The sequence below is a fragment of the Oryzias melastigma genome, linkage group LG17 (assembly GCF_002922805.2).
Source record: "Oryzias melastigma strain HK-1 linkage group LG17, ASM292280v2, whole genome shotgun sequence".
Taxonomy (NCBI): domain Eukaryota; kingdom Metazoa; phylum Chordata; class Actinopteri; order Beloniformes; family Adrianichthyidae; genus Oryzias; species Oryzias melastigma.
Genome location: NC_050528.1, coordinates 23,236,737 through 23,257,397, shown reverse-complemented (window position 1 = coordinate 23,257,397; position 20,661 = coordinate 23,236,737). Strand labels below are relative to the sequence as shown.

The window sequence follows — 20,661 nt, the reverse complement described above, 5'->3', positions numbered from 1 at the left end:
GATTATGAGAATGTGTCTTCAAGATACTGTGTTTATATCATAAATTACTGATAGTCTTTAATTACCAATAAACACTTTAAAAGCTGCCACACCATTCATTATGAACTAAATCATGTTTTCATCAAAACCTTAAATTAAAATGGATTACAGTTGTGTTTAAACAGCATGGAGTACACTGTGAATCTGTGGCTCTGAAACTGTAAATGGCTTCTAAAGTTTCAAGTTATCTTATGTAACCATAACAACAGGCTCCATTAAAGCTCTTTGCAGCATGTTTACATTTTCATAAGTATAATCTTTAAGGGTTATAACATCAATTCCCTGCAGTTTGGTGAACAGGGCCGCAGAGCAACATCTGTCTTTTTTCCTGGGTAGGACTACAACAACGTGTTTCCATGCTCACATCAGTTAAGGGGCAAAAGTTGAAAACATCCATACAATCAGCAATAATCCTTAATGCACAGTGGCTTTAAGAAGTGAGAGGATCAGCTGGAACTCCGCAAAGGGAGTGATGAAAAAAACAGGCCAGAACGTTGAGCAAATCATTTACCATAAACTTGTTGACCAGGGCAAAAATATCTTTTTTTTTTTCTTTATTTGCTTGGGTGCATGCACGGCCTGTTTTGTCTGTGCGTGCTTATGCGCATGTGTGCCATCATAACGTACCCAAAGCTTTAATTTGGAAATCTACTCAGGGATTACTTGTTGGAATACACTCAAAAGATTAAGCATCCTCTATGTTTTACGTCCTCCATCCTGACCTGCTTAGTATCTTGTGCCCGCCTCAGAAAGTTCCATCTAAATGCCTCACAAGTGGAAAGTCCGCCTCCCTCATTTGCAAACAAACGCATATAATGGCATATGGCTGTGTGCAACCTGTGACCCGACAGCCATGCATGAATTAGTATTGAAATTCATTTGTTCTTTCAAACTGAAGCAATTTATAGGATTTTTTTTCTTTATCACTCCTCTGATCTTACTAACCTACTACTTAAAGGAGTTTAATGACATCATTTCCTCCCAAATGCCCTCAAATGTATCCTCTTTGCGCTCTGACTTCATTTACTGGATCAGATTTTTACGTCTTGGGAGATTAAGTTCCTGTGTTTTTGGAGGAGAGGTTAGCTGGTGAGATTAAAAACCGCAGGGTGCCTGTTGCCTGTGGGACCAAATTCGCCTTGCAAGTAAAAACCAAATGGGTCACTTTCTCCTGATCCGGCCCAGTCTGCACTTTGTATGTTCGAAGGTGGAAGTGCACGTGTCCGTAGCTATTGTCTAGTGGAGTTTACCATCAACAAGGGATTACAGAAGCTGTGATCCACGACTGAGAGAGGAGTACTGACAGAATGTGTCTCATCAACATGAGCTCTGACCTTTGAGTGTGATGAGAAACTCTTTGGTGTCTAAAGTAAACACTTTATAGTAGCCAGATGACATTCACATGAAAAAAATAAATAAAATGGAATTTAAGACCCAGAAAAAGGCAATTTGAGATGTGTAGCTTTGTAGCTACTTTAAGCCTTTGGTCCCAAGTCAAGACTACAGTCAGAATCAGCATTGAGGTTTTATTGTTTCATGTGCATAAATAATGACAGAATAATGATGCATGCATTATTATAATGGTGTAGAATTATAAGGCCACACCACGACCAGTCCAGCACGCTAAAGATCACATCTTCTGTATCTCTGCTTACTAATCCACGACAAGTCTTAAAGAAAAAGTCCAAGCTGTGTCCATTCATCCAACCATCAATCTATCCATCCATCCATCCATCTACCCGTTCGTCTGTCTGTCCATCCATCCATCCATACATCTATTCATCCACACATCCATCCATCCATCCACCCATATACCAGTTCGTCCGTCTGTCCATCCATCCATCCATACATCTATTCATCCACACATCAATCCATCCATCCACCCATATACCAGTTCGTCCGTCTGTCCATCCATCCATCCATCCATCCATCCATCCATACATCCCTACATCCACTCATCCATCCGTTTATCTATCCATCCACCCGTCCATCCACCCATCTAACCGTCCGTCCACCCATACATCCATCCATACATCCACACATCCACCCGTTCATCCATTCATCCATACATCCACCCACCCACCCATCCATCCATCCATCCATCCATTCATTCATCCATCCATCCACCCATCTACCTGTTCGTCGATCCATCCATCAGTCCAGCCCTCTATCTGTCCATCAATCCACCCATCTACCCATCCGTCCGTCCATCCATCCTTCCATTCATCCATCATCCACCCATCCGTCCGTCCATCCTTTAATCCGTCCATCCATCCTTCCATCCGTCCATCCATCCTTCCATTCATCCATTCATCCATCCATCCATCCATCCATCCACCCTTCCGTCCATCCTTCCATTCATCCATCCATCCATCCAAACTTCCGTCCATCCTTCCATTCATCCATCCATCCACCAGTCCATCCTTCCATTCATCCATCCATCCACCCGCCCATCTACCTGTCTGTCCGTCCCTCCCTCCATGCATCCATCCATCCATCCAGCCATCCATCCATCCATCCAGCCATTCTCCTAAACGCCTTTTGGGGTCATTAGGTTACTTGGGCCAGCCCAGCTAGTGTTGGGTAAAGGCCAGGTACACCCTAAACAGGTAACTAGTTTGTTATACGGCCTCACAATTGTATACAGATCTAAGGACAATTTAGAGACAACAATCAATCTTCAAAGCGTGTTTTTGGACTGTGGGAGGAAGCAGGCACTCCAGGAAAAAACCCACACATGCACGAGGAGAGCAAGCAAACTCCTACCAGGAAGATTGGAATCAAGGCCTTCTCACTGTAGCCACTACATCACCATATAGACCTCCAAGCTGTGTTGTCTTTGGTAACACAACAGACTAAAGTCTGAAGTCTATGGTAACACTTTAACTGCAAGTTAAGCTTTGGAAAATGACGTACTAATGTAACAAACTCCTGCTCCACCTTTTTAACTTCCATTTAAACTGAGACATGTTTTTTGTCTGTTGTTCCATTCTGTCATTCAGATTTTCTAGACTTGATCAAACATGGCTAAAAAGTTTTTCTGTGCTTTTTTTTTCATAAACAATATACCTTCTAAAGTAAAGAGTAGTTTTTCTGTAATTCAGAAGTTTTGTTTTGATGCATTTAATTTAAAAATACCTAAAAATACACTGATGAAAATGGTCTTTTATGGTGTTTTTTTTAACATGTTCTTGCGGTATTTTTCTGATGATGCAGGACATTTCTTTATTCAAAAAGTAGTGATTCAGGAGCAGACCAAAAACAAGCTATTGGAAAAAAAGCTTGTAGCTGATATGAAGAAGCCACAATCGGCCACAAGCTCCCATTATGACACATCCACTTGCAAACAAATTCATCCATGAACATCTTTGTCTGAGCAGTCATCTGGCTTAAAACTGTACAGCTAGATAGTTTCAATATCGCTCGCCACTTTTGTTGCACCAGTAATGTTAGGTTGGAGGTGCTAGGGGCTATAAGCCAGTGGGAGAGTTTGTAAATATATGAGTCAACAGTCTCACTCACTGAACTACTGCTGCTCTACTGAAACTATGTCATAGAAAACTACACATTTTTTTTAAATTTTGACGATAAACAGCATAATCATGATAAAACCGGGGAAACTTTTACAATATAGACCAAAAGAGGATCGAGGTGGATCTTAAACTCTCCTCACAGCTGCATTGAGCTGTGTGTCAGTGTTCACTGCTTATAATCATGTTTTAATTAGTGTGCGTGGCAACAGTTAAGACAGAATGAGAAAAAGAGACGGCTCAGCAGACAGCTATCTTATAGAGGCACTAAAATGGGCGGAGCCTCTTTGGACCAATTTCTCTCATAGTTAAAGTTTACCTTAGAAACAGACACCAATATCTTTGTATACTATACTTTGTATAGAGATGACATACTTATAAAATAAAAACCGAATCAAGAAAATCATAAAGTAAAAAAAAAAAAGCATAATTCAGAAGCTCATTTTTATGCAAATCCACATTTTTTTATCACAAGAAAGAAAGCAACAATGAAAGTATTACACCACGTTCAAGGTTGTCTAGACCAGATGTAGACACACGACAGATCCATCATGACAAACCTTTGGTCCTCAAAAGATAAAACAAATGAAAAATATATCAAATTGTTCTCACCTCTCTCACATGATTGCTAAAATATTTAATGTATGTACTTGATGTATTAAAGTATTTCATGCAGAACCATCTTTCTGAAAGTGTAACAGACTAAAACATGCACATCTGCAGCAGTCTTCCCAGCATAAGCCTAAAATCAGCACTGTTTTTGTTAGCTATCATCCATTATCTTAAATTATTACCGAGAGCACCTAATGGAGGCCATTTGTTGGAAGCTACAGGATTTCAGATTCACACAGATGGGATATTTAGCTCAGTATAACCCCTGAACCGGGCCTGGCAGGGATGCCTTCATCCTGTTGTGCTTGTTTCAAAAGCATTTGGATTTACAGGATTACTCGGTATGCAGGCCGAATAGCAATATTTGGATGATTTCACACTGCTCCTTTGATTAGGAACAAAGTCCTACACTCGGCAGGAAGTCATTAATGTGTGATGTTGTGAGACATCTGGACTTACAGAATGGGAAGGCATGTTCCTTTGTTTGATAAAGTCTCCTCTAAGCAAATATAGATCAGAAGCTTTAAAGTCCCTGTCTGATCATCTTTTGATCTATTTTCAAAGCGTTCCCAGTGATTTTTAAATGTTGCAGTTTTTTGGCCAAAATTTTAAAACCTTTCTACCTCACAAATACACACTTCTTCAAACTTAATTTTGTCATTTGCTCCTCACTCACAATGATTCGATTAAAAAGTACTCAGAAAAGCAGTTTTGAGCTTAATTTTCTCAATATCTGTCGTCTATCATCAGAAAAATGACGCAAGAACATGTTAAAAACTCAATTTTGTGTGTGTCTTTAAGTCATCCAGGCTGCTAAAGTTAACTTCACCTAGTCATCAAGCTTATGAAAGAATTAAATCTTAAAAGATCATTTTGAGCAGCAGCCATCTCTGTTTCTGGGGGATAATTCTCACCACATGGTGTGTTAACAGCATCTAGGCTGGATATAGCAGATTAGAACTATTTGTTTCCCTTCAAACCTCCTTTTTAAGACCATATATACTTGTTTGCATTTAAAGAGAAAGCTTTTAAGAATTGAAGTAAATGCTGCTCTGTGTGTTTGTAGATGCACTGCAAAACCAGTGCCAACTTGTTTATAGCATATATATCCATGGACTCAAGCCGTTAGATGATGAACATGGTCATATTATACATTTGCCAGCAGATATTTTTTGTGGTGCAAACAGTCACTTACCCTGCATCAGACCCATATCCACATATTAAGCCATCCTTCGCTCCTTCAACTTTGTAGAAATTATCTACAGAAAAAGAACCAAAACACAATCATAACCTCTTCAGGAACTGGATGATGTTACATTACATTAGGGTCAATCTGAGTATGGATAGTATTGATACCAGTGTGATGAGATTGATCCTTTCAATAAGTTTGTTGCAGTTTTTCTTCAATACGTACAGCAGAAAGCTTCAAGTTACTCCTGGAGTTCATGCAAGCGCAGCATCTATCTTTAGTGTTGCCAGATTGGGCAAAAAAGCAGCCCAATTTGAGTTAATACTCCTCCAATTTGTGCGGGAAACTGCAGAATCTGCCGACATTTTCTGACTGTAAACAGCGCACCCTGCCCCCCCCTCTCTCACCGCTGCTCACACCTTGCCCATCCCCTTCCTGCTTCAATGGAAGTGTGTGGGTGTGGGTGTGAATGGGACTGTGACTCTAATCCCTTGTTTCCACTGAGCGGTCCAGACCAGACCAGTCCCCTCTCGGCCGGTTTGGAATGGTCCTGGCACTTCAAGTGAGCGTTTCCATTGAGGGTTGGACCATGAAAGCCCATGCAGGGTGTAGAGCGATGGCGTAGCTGTGCGTCATAACGGTGCGACGAAAGGCTCAACACCGAGGGAAAAATCCAGTCGAAAAAAGGACAGAACTTTCAGTTTGGATCTTGAGTCGGGAAAAGCGCTGGTTGGATGCTTCTTGTTGTCGTAAAACCTTTCCACCAATCAATGGGTAACATGGTCTGACGACAAAAGCTCCGCCCTCATGGGTCCATTCCATTTATCAATGGACCTACGACCGACGCAAGTCTAGAAATGGTACCAGTCGGACCTGCTTAACCGGTCTACTTTGTAATCGAAAGGCTAAAAAGTCCAGTCCGGCCCGGTCCAGTCTGGTCTGGACTGCTCAGTGGTAACGAGGCATAAAGTGCTATAGGTCTTCTAAGAAGGTATAAAAGTGCTATACAAGTACACGCCATTTACCATACATGTTCTATATTTGATGTATGCTCAGTTCATATTGTTGTAATGAGTAAATTAACTTTTTATTTGCCAAAAGTCTATGTCCTATGTTTTATTATACACTTAGCTAACTAAAAATGTGTATTTCTGAAATTATAGTTTAATCAAACAGTTCAAGAAAAAAGTATCTGTATCGACATGAGCAATACTAGCCCTGTAATTACTTGGTATCGGATCAATACCCAAATCCCCAGTATCGCCCACCCCTACATTACATGTTCGCTCTCGTCTGACCTTCGTTGGTGAGGAAGTCTGTGGGTGAGCTCCAGGTTCTGTTGTTGCAGACGAAGGTCGTATTGGGAGTGTAGGAGGAGTTGATGCAGTGGCCGAGGCTGCGGACGCACTTCTGCCGCAGCAGCCCCATGAAGAGCTGCAGGCCGATGAGGGCGAACACGCTCAGGCAGAAGACGGTCAGGATCATCACATCCGCCAGCTTCTTCACCGACTGGATCAGAGCACCCACGATGGTCTTCAGACCTCGATGGCGGGAATGAACTCCACTTAGAGGTTTGGGAACAAAACAGGGAACATCGAGAGGACTTGTTTTTACCTGGAATAACTGAGATAGTTTTTAGGGCTCGCAGCACTCTAAATGTTCTCAATGCGGACACGTTTCCAAGGTCGATGAATTCAGTGACGTATCTGCAATTTGAAACACAAAATCGTGGATACACATTAAAGTTGAAGCTCACATAAGGCATACATTTATATATGTGGGTCAAAGCAACAAAGAAAATATTGGTAAAATGGTTGTTGCAATTGTTCATCCTTGTAATTACTAAAAATCTAAAGAATGCATTAGTAAAATGGCCATTAAAAAAAATAAAAAGTATTGAATTTTAAAAACCGCTCTTAAATTTGCCTAGATTGTGGGAACTAAAATAAAAATGATTATAATTTCTTACTAATAAACTTATCTTTCAGGATTCTTTTTGTGATTTTATGAATGTTGAACAGCCCAAAAAGGTTTTTATTTTTGCTAAATCTATTACTAGCTTAATATTGTTGAGGAATTTATCAACATCATTTTTTTATATAAATTAGTATGAAGTCACACATACTTCATAAAAGGGGGAAAAATATAAACTAATATTGTTTAAAAGATTAGAATTTTAATGTTGAAAAGTATTGGCTAGTTAAAAAAATATATATAAATTCAGAATAAAATAACAGATTTTTTAAGATGCTCTCTATTAGCATAGTTGTAAACATTGACTAAAAATGGTCTCAAACTAGTGATTTAGACACTTCAAGTGGCTTGCCCACTGCACCACAGCCATGAGATCAATTTAACCCCTTGATGCCATATATTGCCAAATCACAACATACCATAAAAGCCAGGGGTTTATCTATTTTAACATGAATAGCAAAAAAATAGATTTTTTACAAGTATTTTAAATCCCAAGTGTGGTTTAACTGCACTTTAGTTTTTTTTTTTATACTTCAATCAAGTCAATCTATGGAACTCACTTTCTTGATTTGAAATAAACTGCAAGCATAGCTGCATTCAAAATAATGTTTAGAGATGGGATACTAGATAAATGAAAGCAGGAAAATTAATTGGGAAAACACACAAATGTAAGCCACAGACCGAGATGGGTTAGGGAGGGGGAAGAAATTTAAAGTTTTGAAAGATTTGGTGGTTCTGTTGTTTATAATGTCGCATTTTTGATTTTTGCTTAAGAAAAAGGAACAGATTATATGAGAATTTTTCTTTATTCTGTTCCAAGTGTTCAAACCTAAAGACATGAACAATAATCCACTAATTTATTCATTCACTCATTCATTCATTATACTTGAGAATTACTTTACATTACTTTATCTTCATCACACATAAATTTTGTTTGCATTTTTAGCATTTATTTGACACATGGAACTTATTTTCAATTCTTTGTTTGTTATTTCAAAACACCCCCCAAAACCATGATGCAATAAGTTATATTCAAATAATCTTGTTCAAATTGTGACATGTGTAGTATTTCACCACTGATACTATTCCCACTTGAGTGGTTATCTGTAACAGCGCTTTTACTTTGGTGCAACTTTTAGCTTCTTCATCTGCCTCGGCTCATTTACCGCTTCTTACTATTTTGTTCACCACCACTCAAAAAAAATTAATTCATCTTCTAAATCAGCTTAATCAATGTTAGTGTCATGAGGTTGCTGGAGCCTATCCCAGCCACTGTTGGTACAGGCTGTTGCAGTACTCAAGAAAATGTTTGTACAGTTTATTTTGAAGTGCTGCAGAAATAGTTTCCCTTGTGTTTCCTGTTGTGTTGAGCTACAACAGGGAAGTTTCCGCTTGACGTTCACCCGTGTTTTTCCAGGCAGCAGGAGAGCAGCACTGTGAGTTTGGGTTGCATGACAACTGTATTGGCTGTTTGGACCATAATTAATGAAGGTCAAATGAATTACTGAAGGGAATGACAGCTTCTAGTGTGTCTACATCCATTAAAAGGTATTTTGTTGTCAAACAGGGCAAATGTCTCATCAGGATGATGAGACATCAAGAGATCATCCGTCTAATCTGACTAACAAAGCGCGATTACAGTCATTCCACACAGACCTGAGCTCTACAATAAAGCCTTTGAATCACCAAAGAGGTGTTTACTGAACAGGTAAAAATGTATGAGTATTCATTGAATTAAACTCTTTTCCTTAATTTTTCTGAAAGAAGACAAAAAAAAGGATCATAACTCACGCCATGACGATGACGATGAAATCCAGCCAGTTCCACGGGTCTCTGAGGAACGTGAACGGCATTGTGCAGAATCCCCTCGCTAAAATCTTGATTGCTGACTCAAATGTATAAATGCCGGTGAACATGTACCTGCAAGCATGATGGGGAAAAATAAACAGCATTAGCACTGAAGGCAGACCAGCACACAAACAGATCTCAGTTAAAATGAACAGATAAAGGGAAATTAGGAACTCCAAAATACAGAATAGCAGACAGAAGTGTGAAAGCCAATAAAAAAATCATGCAAAAAGAACTTAGAATCAAAATAAAAATTTGCAGATAATAAAAGAAAATATATTCATTTTTTCTGGTTTTCAAAGGATTTTCCTTACATGTTTATCACCTTATTGTAAACATGTCTGCTTTACAGATAAGAAAATAAAATGATGCATTAAAAAGCCCATAGAAACTGTCAGAGTTCACTTCAAAAACTCTGTTTAAACTGACATCTGTCTTTATTATATAGTCTTTAGAAAAATAAATGCAAATTTTATAGAATATCTCCAGCAAGTTTCTACAATAATAACCCCGCAACACTGCAGATATCTCAATCAAAATTATATTTTGTTTGGATGATTTGAATGGAAAGAAACTGATCTCTTCAGCAGATCTTCTTGCTTTCATGGACTAAAATCAAAGCTGTATCGTCCAAATTCATCATTGTATATAGAGTCAAAATAACAAAATATAACCAGGAGATCCGTGACATTTATTTAATTAGCTTTACCCTCCTGTCCACAGATCTTTTTTATGGACTAAAACATGTAAAACAACCCTGCAGGAAGTTGATCTGTAGAACAAAAAAAGAAACTGAAACTTTTTTTCCTGATTGAATCTGTTTCTTTAACAAACAAGTTTTGCCAAAAAAGAATTCACAACTGTAAGACCCTGAGAATATTTTATTTTCATAAATCCAAGACTACAGCAGCAGTTCTCTGACACATTTTGTCCAAAGGTTGGAACAATGGGAAAATCACTCCCACTGGTTTAAAATGTGCTAAATCAAAGCCAGTCCAATTTAAAACCATATATCAGAGATAAATTAATGACCATTTGATAAGTGGGAATTCTTTACAAAGTAAGAAGAATTGATTTCCTTGTCTTGTTTCTTAGAAATGAAATACTAAAACTGCATGAAAACAAAATTAATGTTTTGTTGAATGGAAAAAATAGGATTAAGTCTTTTTTTTAAAAACTGTCCAATGTCATTGATTCTATACAGAGACTTTAGATTAACGGTCATGTGAAAACTGAGGACACCCTATGAAAAGTCTGCATATTTTCACACATATTTGGATACATACACATTTAATATCAATTTGAACTTCACAGAGTGATATAACTTAAAAAAAAATAGTATTTTAAAACTTTCTATGAAATGTAATTTTAAAAGAATTTTGTTTCTGTTTAAGTTAGGACACTTAAGACACATTTAAGGAAGATGCCACATAAAGTGTCTCACTAGTGTAATTTCAGCAAAAATAGCAAATAGGTCCAAGCTTTGAACTCAAATAAAATATGATTATTTTCAGATTTATTTTTCTATGAGTAGAATACTCATAATGTTTTACTTCAGTTTTTATTAAATCGTTTTATTTTAAGTAATGTTTCAAAATAAGATCAGATATTGATATATAACATTTTTTAAGACAGATGTGATTATTTATTGAGGGTGTCTTAATTTTTTTACATGACTTTTAAAAAATGAAAGAAAATATGCACTAATAATGCATTCTAAGGCTGGTCCTTAAGATCTATCACCATTTTAGTTCAATCATCTAAAAATGTATCCTCCAGAATAATATAGCTTAACATTATATCTTGGTTTAAACAGGGATTAAACTGTGTTAGCAAGTAAGACAGTCTTTCTAAACCATCAGGATTGGGCATCCCTAATGATAGCACCCATCTACAAAACTGCATGGTATGGAAATTAGGTAATTATTAAATCACTTTCAGTAACTCATAAACCAAATAGAACGCGACATTTTTGTGATGAGCATGTGGACCATTACAGAGGTGGAGGTCAGTTTAAAGCAAAGCGTGCAAGTCCTGAACCTGGTGCTCGTGTCTCCTACGGCATGCACACAACAGGTTTTCATTCCACACCTCATGCTTCCTACAGCATGCACAAGTGTTGCATACTTACACGTCAACTACCTCCTTACTAGTCACGGCTACAGCAACAAACCCCAGCAAACCCCCATATTAGAAACACAGGGAGCAGAATTAGGGACCAGAAAACAGTTGAAATGCCCAGATGCTACGTTTACTTACTCCAGGTATTTGGTCCACGTTGGCGGGTCAGACATGGCCATGAAGAAACAGTTGGTCAGTATGGTGAACATTATGAAATAGCTAAATAATGTGGAAACAGTTAAGAAAAGTACAAAGAAGCATCACTAATATAAAAACGATTGCACATTTAGATTAAAGTTGTCTCATTTTACCTTATAAAAAAGAAGAGATCACATCTTTTACATGGATCAACAGGAAAGGTCAAAGCATAAACTTTGCAAATTGACATCTCTGTGAAGATTAAATATAGCAGGATAAGCTCAACTTAATAACTAAAACCTAAAGTTTTGTTCTATAAAACAGGATTAACATGAGGGATGTGAGGGATTTAGTCTGAAAAAAACAGTATAAAGCAGTTTTACAAATGGACGATGGAGAAATAAAAATATATAAAAGCAGGTGAAAACCGGTTATTATTAGAAACTGATCTCTCTGTCAGAATTGCATGCAAATAATCACATCTGTAACGATTATATATATTGATATTACTACCAGATCTGTTTTATAGGTTTTGATTTGTATGTTTAAATAAATTTAGTTGCAGATTAAAAGTGTTTTAAAATCAAGATGGAGTCTGTGCTAAAGGCAGGAAAAAAGGATATGAATGGACTAAAACTTTAATGGCGATGGATCGAATGAAGTGAAAAGGACTAAATATGTAAATTGCAGACGTGGCGCTGAATCTGAAGATGGCCTTCCCTTTGTTGAGTACTACAAAAGTCTGCAAAAAGAAAAAAAAACACAGATTATGAATAAAAAATTAGATTTTCAAGCATAATTCTGATGCAACTCAATTTTTTTAGATGTCTTTTTTTTTTAGACAAAAACTCTGCAGTTAGTTCCTGAGTGAGAATAGCTGCGACACAGACAGTCAGCAGGGCAAGTCCAGATAATGGACGCAACTTCAAAGTGGGCCAAATGTTTCTCCAACAGATGTGGCGTTTGTTAAATTCTTTGGATAATCCTCCCATCAAGCAGCACGTCATATTCCAAAACAAAGAAACCCTGAGAATAGCTGCCATGTCTGCTTGTTTTGTTTTCATCTGTGATCTGCTGGCACCACCAATCAAAACGTGCCAACTCAGCGGTCCCACTGCCCAAATCTCAACAAAGATTAGAACTTTATTTAAAGACCAAGTGATCGGTTTAGACTTTGACAAGCGAAAATAACTTTTTTTAACGTTCAAATAATGCAAACTTATCTAAAATAATCCCTAATGAGTTTTCTCATAAACCATTAATTGAAGTAAGGCAAACATGTTACACTGAGAAAATTAACTTGAACTGCCATTGTTTTTCATTTTTATAAATATTGTTTGACTTTATTACATTTTGTTTAATGGATAATTGTTCAGTTTAAAGACCCACTCCAACGAAAATTTTATTTTTGGTGTTTTTAACGTGTTCTTGTAGCGTTTTTCTTATAATGGAGGAAATATACATATAAAAAATTAAGCTTAAAACTAAAAATACTGTTTGAAAAAGTTCTCAGTTGTGATGCAGAAAGTGCGATGGGCGTGTCATAGTATCCCTATTTCCGCTCCGCCCCATGTGTGCACTCTGGCCTGCTCACACTTTGATGCGTGAGAAATGATGAGTGTTCAACAGTGTTGTAGTAGACTGCAATTCTCATAAAAACAAATACAGACATTAGCTTTCATATTTTTGTTTGCACCACTAATAGGCTGTAAGCTTGTGGCAGAGCGTGCAAACAGTGCTCTCAGCAACAGGGAGGGTATGGGGTTAATCTACGCCAACAGTTCCACCAAGAGGTAAATTTCAAATAAACTCCAGCCAATCTGCAGAAATTATGTCCTAGAAAACAACACAAGTTTTTTTTATTTTATTTTGGCCAAAATTAGCATAATATAATCAAAAGACAATTGGGAACCTTTTTAAAATAGATCAAAGTAGAGTTGGAATGGGACTTTAAATATATTTCTAAAACTGGTACCTGGTTCTGTAATCATTATTGTAGGAGATTTATAAAAAATAAAAACAAAAAAAAAACACTTGATTCATTTATTGTCTTTAGATCTTGAGGTTCCAAGTAGCCCCAGATCATAAAACTACCACCGCTGTGTTTGATAGTTTGTGTGATGTTCATCAATGAAATGCTGTGTTAGCTTAACCCCTGCTGTAATGCAGTTCCTGAAAAGTCTCTGTTTTGTCTGATCGGTCCACAAAATATTTGTTCAAAAGTCTTGATAATCAAAATGTTTCTGTCACTTTCTGTTCTTTTCACAGTTTTCCTCCTTAAACTCTCACATTAATTAACTTTTGTCCAGTCTCCTTTCTTAATTTTGGTCTACAAGCTCATTAGCATCAATAAAATGTGCATTTTTTTTTTTCACAATTTACCAATTAATATTTTAAAATAGGTCAGGTAGGTTTTGCACATTGTTCATTTTATTTAGAAAATGTATTTTTTCTGTATTTACGCCTCTCTCTTTGTAAATTTTGCCAGTACACTGATATTATTTTATCTACGGTAGGTATGAAAAGCTTGCAAATATATATTAAACAAATGCATACAAAAGCACCTCTGAAGGGGGTTAATACTGTTTGACCTGATTTATTAACACTCATTGTGTTTGCACAGACAGAAATATGCAGAGTCATGTTTTACTAATGTCATGTTTTTCTCGCTGATGTTTAACAGCAGCAGCAGCCAATACGTTATTAAATAAGATGAATGTACATTAATGACTGAACACAAAGTCGGACGTCTGTATCTGTGTTAGTATGACAATAATTCTGCTTTGAATGTAAAAGATCCTCAAACAAATTTATCAACTTGTGCTTTTATTTTTAAAACTACCGTCTCATTTTCAGTTTAGGGTTCAATTTTTGTTGAATCATTACTAAAATCAGAAAATAATCTAAAACGACTCAATATACTAAGTTCTTCATCATTAAAAATTCACCTTTTGCGTTGTGTGCGGAAGTTAGCTTAAGATAAAATCCCAGCATGCCTTTGTTTACACACTGTCTCACTAGCTTACAGCTACTTGTAAGCCCAAGCTAACATTAGTGAGCAATATCAGAGGTATCCAGTCATAAAGTTTTGAGTCAGATGCCAGCTCAGATGAGGAAAATAAAGACATTAATGGATGTATCAGTGTAACTCAGCTGTTTGTAACCTTTAACACTAAAAGATTTGTTTCTTAGAGACCAAAATCCAGCGAGAGTCGCAAAGTTCACTTCAACGTTTTATTTATGTTTTTGTGCTCATCAGAAAATTCTTTTACAAAATGTAGTCTTTAAATATTTACAATAATTTAATTATTTGAAAGTTTTATATTTTTCTGTTTATAACTATTTAAGGTTATTTTACTTTTTAAAGCTACACATACAAGTTCCTTTCAAAATAAAATACTGCCTATGTCAAATAAGATTGTTCTGCTGCTACAGATTTGCTTGAATTAAACAGGCAGGAAACCCAAACATGGAATTTTTAATCATTACCTTTATCTTTCTCCTCTTTTACTAGCGAATAAATCTTTGTATGTAAATGCAAATGAAAAAACTCAACTAAAACTAATTAACTAAAGGAAGAAAATATTATATTTTCTAATGTTTAGTATTTTTCTTCAGAGCTAAAGAGTCTTCATGGAGGGATAAATGAGCCTCTGGAACCTCAGGTTTCAGTTTCCTAGTATAACTCATACATAAGTCACTGAAAGAAACGCAAAAGTACAAATAATTTGTTTTCAAATTCAGTTTTTACTTTGAAAATTATATTTAGCATTTTTGTTTGTACGGTTTGTGTGATTTTATCTGTAATATAATAAATTAATGGGGTCTTTAGTATCCCAACTCTGTCAAACAATACCATACCGCCGTACTCTTAAACTAGTGAGCCTTCCCTTTTTCACAATTTCTCAGGAAGCATCACAAAAACCCACAGCAGCTCTCACCTTCTGGTTCTTGTAATAAAACGGGTCAATGTCTTCCAGTGGCACCCCGACCAGCTCAGGAGGGATGTCACCGAAGATGCGCGGCAGCTGCTTGCCTGCCTCCAGGTCGACCCTGGGTTTGAGCGGCTCTCCGCTCTTCTGAGCCTCGTGGCCATCCTTGGAGCCTTTGGCGTGATCCTCCGCAATCCGCCGCTCCAGGGCAGCCAAGGATTCGCGAGTGAACCGCCGCAAGCCATCAGGACCAGTTGGTAACAGCATGGCTGCCATCTTTTCATCCTGATCGTCCTATACTAGAATTTGCTCACAGCTGGAGGAAGACATGGCACACATGGAATATGTTAGCCCTGAACTCAACTTTATAGGGTCATAATGTCTAACAAGAGACAGCTATATGAAGATCTTAAAGCACTTCTTGCTTTTTGGACCGCCAGGGGATCTATATCTATATCTATCTATATATAAATATATAACAAATATGACATATATATATAATATATATACATATATTTTATATACACATTTTCATATATATATATACATATTGTATATATGTATATATATATATATATATATATATATATATATATATATATATATATATATATATAATATGTATATATATATCAGCAGTAGAACCTAAAAATCAATTTCATATGTGTATTTAATATATAAAACCAAGCAATATATTTTAACGGAAAGACAAATTTCAGATATTGAGATTGTTATGTTGTTATGTCGTGAGTTCTCCTGGTTCTGGAAAAAAACTCTGGCATCAGCGTTCAGAAATCGCTTTGTATAAATTAAAGACATTTACAAAAGCACAGTCTGCAGGAATTGAAGTCATGAATCTGATTATTTTTACATATTGACAGCAAATGTTTCACTATTTAATTGAGCCATTAATAGCTAATTGACAAAATACATTTCATTTAAAATGATCTGGTTTATTTTAAATGAATTTGAACCAACATTCATAGTTTGGAATTCAATTTTAAGCCTTTAAGGAGCAACTTCACAGGTTAGAATTTATTCTGAAACTTCAAATAAGAGTAAAAATCCAGCAATGATTATTAGATAATATTCTTGTCGTAAATCAATTAAATCCAGAGCACAGATTTGAATTATCTGACTATTTTTATATTCTGATCTTTCGGTTAGTCCTCAAGATGCAGGTCTATAATGATGGAAAAATTGATGAACAATATTGTGAATATTACATAATTTAATATAATCATTAGATGGATAACGCGTCAATTTAAGGCTTGGGTCATCTGGACCCCATAAGATAGCACAAGGGTTAAAAATCCTGAAACAAAAAAATCCAAACTCAAAACATCTTCAAACATTGCTAAACTTTGAACATGAACTTTTAGGATACGTTGCAGGTCAAAAACAAGCTACAAGCGATGGATAAATATAGCCGGGGTGGCTTAAAATCCTCTTGCAGATGTGTACAATCATAAGTCTAAAAGGAGCACATCTGTTTTGTTGTTGCTGACAAAATCTGTTCCGCAGACTAAGCTTTAAGACAGTTTGCATGTCATCAGATCACACGCCAAAGCCACAATCTAATTTAAACAAAAACAATATTAAAGGGCTTTCCACAAAATTCACTCCAAATATTGCAGCCGCAGGTGGAACGTTGTGCTTTAATAACTGGAAAGGCCTTTCAAAAAAAAAAAAAAAAAAATCCGGATTACGCCCTTATCTCCACCCCTTTGAAAAAGGCAAACATTGTGGTATTGTTTTTATTGACACCAAGCTCCGCTTCTGTTGTGTTTGCGCCAAAATGACAGTGATCCCTTTTACACGTCCAGCCAGACGTTGGATATACGCTTTTCTGTGATCTGCTTATCCTGACTCTGGTCAAAATCTGCGAAGAGAAAATCAATGTTTTCCATATTTTCTGTCCCAGTGAGGTTGAGGTCCTTTGGTAATGTTAAATAAAACAGTCGTTATGTGACAAAATCACAAAGAAATGGAGAGGCGTGGAGAGAAAAATGTGCGCTGCATTAATTATCTACATGAAAACACACTGCCAGCACGCAGGGATGCTTTGCACAACAGGAGGAAGTGGTTGTATCACATTCAACAGAGGGAGGGGGTCAGCTGAATAAAATTTAATTCCCATAACAGCCAGATGTGATACGATCATCATTACCCCACAAATAATTAAGAAAATTAGATTGAAAGCAAACTGGAGCAGTGGATTGTGCACGCATGGACGCACACAACATGCTTCATTGCTCCTTTCGTTCATATGAAAATGATGTTTCTTGGGTTCTTTTTATAGCAGAAGTTAAAGTTAATCTGAAAAGTGAAAATTGTATATATGGGTGAAGCACCAATTCAGGTCAATCTCTCCACATTTCGCAGAACGGCAGAGATTTAAAAAAAAAACACAAATTCACTGTAAGCTGTGCCGTCACACAACTCTTTTAACCACCTCTGTAGTCTGAGACTCAGATTTAATGTCCTTTTTAAGATTTTCTCAATAATTCTACAAATTTAGCAACTGCAGTTCTGTATTAATGACTTTTAAAATGATGTAACTTAAAAGAAATTAATTTCAGAAAAAATCGGAAGCCACACTGTGCAGCTTTGAGGAAAAAAAATTAGGTACGGTGGCCTTGAAGGGCAAATCACACCAACAGTAAAAACATGTTGACATTAAAGACAAATAAAGAAGCAAAATGACAATACTTGTTAGAAAACTAAGCTAAATTCTTGAAACAAAACACACACAAAAATAACAAAATAAAAAGTAAATGCTTGAAAAAACAAAAGTTTTCCAGAAATCAAAATGATTGGAAAGTTAGCAATGGCATATCACTGATTAAATGACAATGTTTGTCCATCATTTCAACTAAAAGTTAATTAATATGAAGCGACACTGGAGATGTTAATCATCAACAGTTCATTTTGATTTCTGGAAATTATTTTCGTTTAATTTTTATTTCCTTTATTTTTTTATTTATTTAGTTTTAAATTCTAAAATGTTTTCTATTTATTTGGTTTGGGTTTTTTTTAAGTTGTTGTGATCTTTACCTTTTTTTGCATTGAGTCATTCGTTGGTGTGATTTGCACTTCAGGTCCACTTTAATGAGATCAAATTTGGATCATATTAAAGTTAATGAGAAACAAGATTGTAAATTTCAAATATGTATATATATATGTATATATATATATATATATATATATATATATATATATATATATATATATACATATATATATGAAATGTATTTTAAATTACACTAAAAATTTGATGGAAAAAAAACTATATTGACATAAAAATACCTTAGATATTTTTGTCAAATTTACCTTTTATTCTTCAAATTTTCAATAATTCCTTCCATATTTTTTTCAAATGTCCTTTTTTTATTTCAATTTTCTGGTTTTCACATTTACAAGCGGATCCTAATCTGACTCCATACACTGTAGTCATGACTTCGAAGTATAGTTTTCTTTTGAGTCCATTATAGGAGGTTTGAAAGGACATTCATCACTGCAGCTTTAAATTTGTCCTATGTTTTTGAAGACCTTTTGTGAATAAATCATGCTCCAAAAATATAGATTCATTCAGTTCAGTTGACTGGAGAACAAAATGTCTTTCAACTCAAACGCTGGAACCAACAATGACAACATAAATCACAAATGTTTAAGTACGGAGCTGGAAATATTGATTCTATGACCCGCCGCCATGAAAATGTGTCAATAAAATTCCCTGCAGCTCATGATCTTTGACCTGCTCATTCTTAGACATAACAAACCGATAAAACCAAACTATTTAAAATGTGAAAATATGTGAAAATCATTTAAAAATTTAACATTTTTGACTTTTTTCTGGAAACTGCTAGATTCTCCACTGACCCACATCTGAGTGGGCTTGTTCAAGTCTTCCATCTCTTCTTCCACTCCTCTTTATGCCATGCTGCATTTAAGGTTATGAGGTGGGAGGGAAAAACTACAGCAAACATTTCAGAGGGAAGAAGAAAGGGCGGAGCCAAGTATTAGACTCCATTCACTAAAGGTCTGATGCTGTCATCCGATATGAATGATAAGCTTAATTTAATTCATCAGCACTATAGTCTAATTTAACAAAGATCTAATAAAAATCCCTCTTTAAAAAAAAAAAAAAAAAAAAAAAAAACAAGCTAAATCTTCCAAAAAAGTTTACGTTGCTATAGCACATATGAGTCATATTTGGTTTATGTATCTGATCTCTAACAGGCTACTGTTTTTCATTGTGACACAATACTTCTTTGACATTATAATGATTTGGAATCTTTTCTTTTTTTCATCTTTCAACCAAAAATAAATAAGCTTGATTATGCAGATTTTGCTGTGTCCTTGAAAAACCTCCAACACTTTCATTTGTTTCTCTAAATATATTTTAGTTTGATTTGATGTGTTTTACAATTTGATTATCCATTCTTTTTTTGCTGTTTGTTCAACTCCAAAACCAATTTTTTTGCTAAGAAAAAAAGTTTTCACACAACTGGTGTCTAAATATCAACAGCATAGCAACCATCCAACACATTGCTCAAACTTTGAACTTTACATTTATAAACTAAAATTTACTGCAAACACACAATGAGAAAACATTAAAAGCAATCAATCAATGCGCTTCATAATGCAATAATAAGACTGATTTAAATACAACATATAATATTTTTAACCTTCAACATGTCATAGAGGAAATCCTGTATTGACTTGGGAAAAGAATAACTGTAAACCACAGTGTATCCTTACCAACATGTATACTATTTGCTCCAGAAAAGTACAATGTCTATTATCAATGTATTCAATTCAATTAATTAAACATGTACATTAGGCTATATTTATATGGTTACATAAGTGCAGTTATAGTTTATTTTTTATTTACAGGTGCATTACTACATCCCTTTACGTTCATTTTACAATATTTTACATTTAAATTCATTTATATTTCAAATCCTGACATTTTTGTGTATTCTTTTCTTTCAAAGTATTTGATGTATACTGCTACCCGCAGCTTGAAATATTTTCTCCTTGAAGTTGTGAACTAACTCTTATGGCCAAATTGTACTTTAAACAGCTCATGTATGTAAGTGTGATGCAAACTTAAAAATATAGTAAGATAAGACACTTGTAAAGCTAATGTTTAACTCATTGTTATTAAGGAAATTCTAGTTTAAATTGCATTTAACATCAGAAAAAAGCAACTAAAGATAAAATACACATTTTCTACAATCTTGAGGAAATTATTGCTTACTAGTTAAAATGA

At 35.6% G+C, this 20,661-nt stretch overlaps 1 protein-coding gene across 1 annotated transcript in view; it reads right to left on the bottom strand.

The window, feature by feature from the left end:
* Positions 1–20,661, bottom strand: part of LOC112147178 (sodium channel protein type 4 subunit alpha B) — a 57,046-nt gene that overhangs the window by 33,157 nt on the left and 3,228 nt on the right. The window contains 7 exon segments of the mRNA XM_036216267.1: positions 5,377–5,440; positions 6,669–6,911; positions 6,985–7,076; positions 9,136–9,264; positions 11,452–11,541; positions 12,075–12,193; positions 15,393–15,699. Of these exon segments, the coding sequence (XP_036072160.1) occupies positions 5,377–5,440; positions 6,669–6,911; positions 6,985–7,076; positions 9,136–9,264; positions 11,452–11,541; positions 12,075–12,193; positions 15,393–15,659 (1,004 nt within the window). The 5' untranslated portion in view covers positions 15,660–15,699.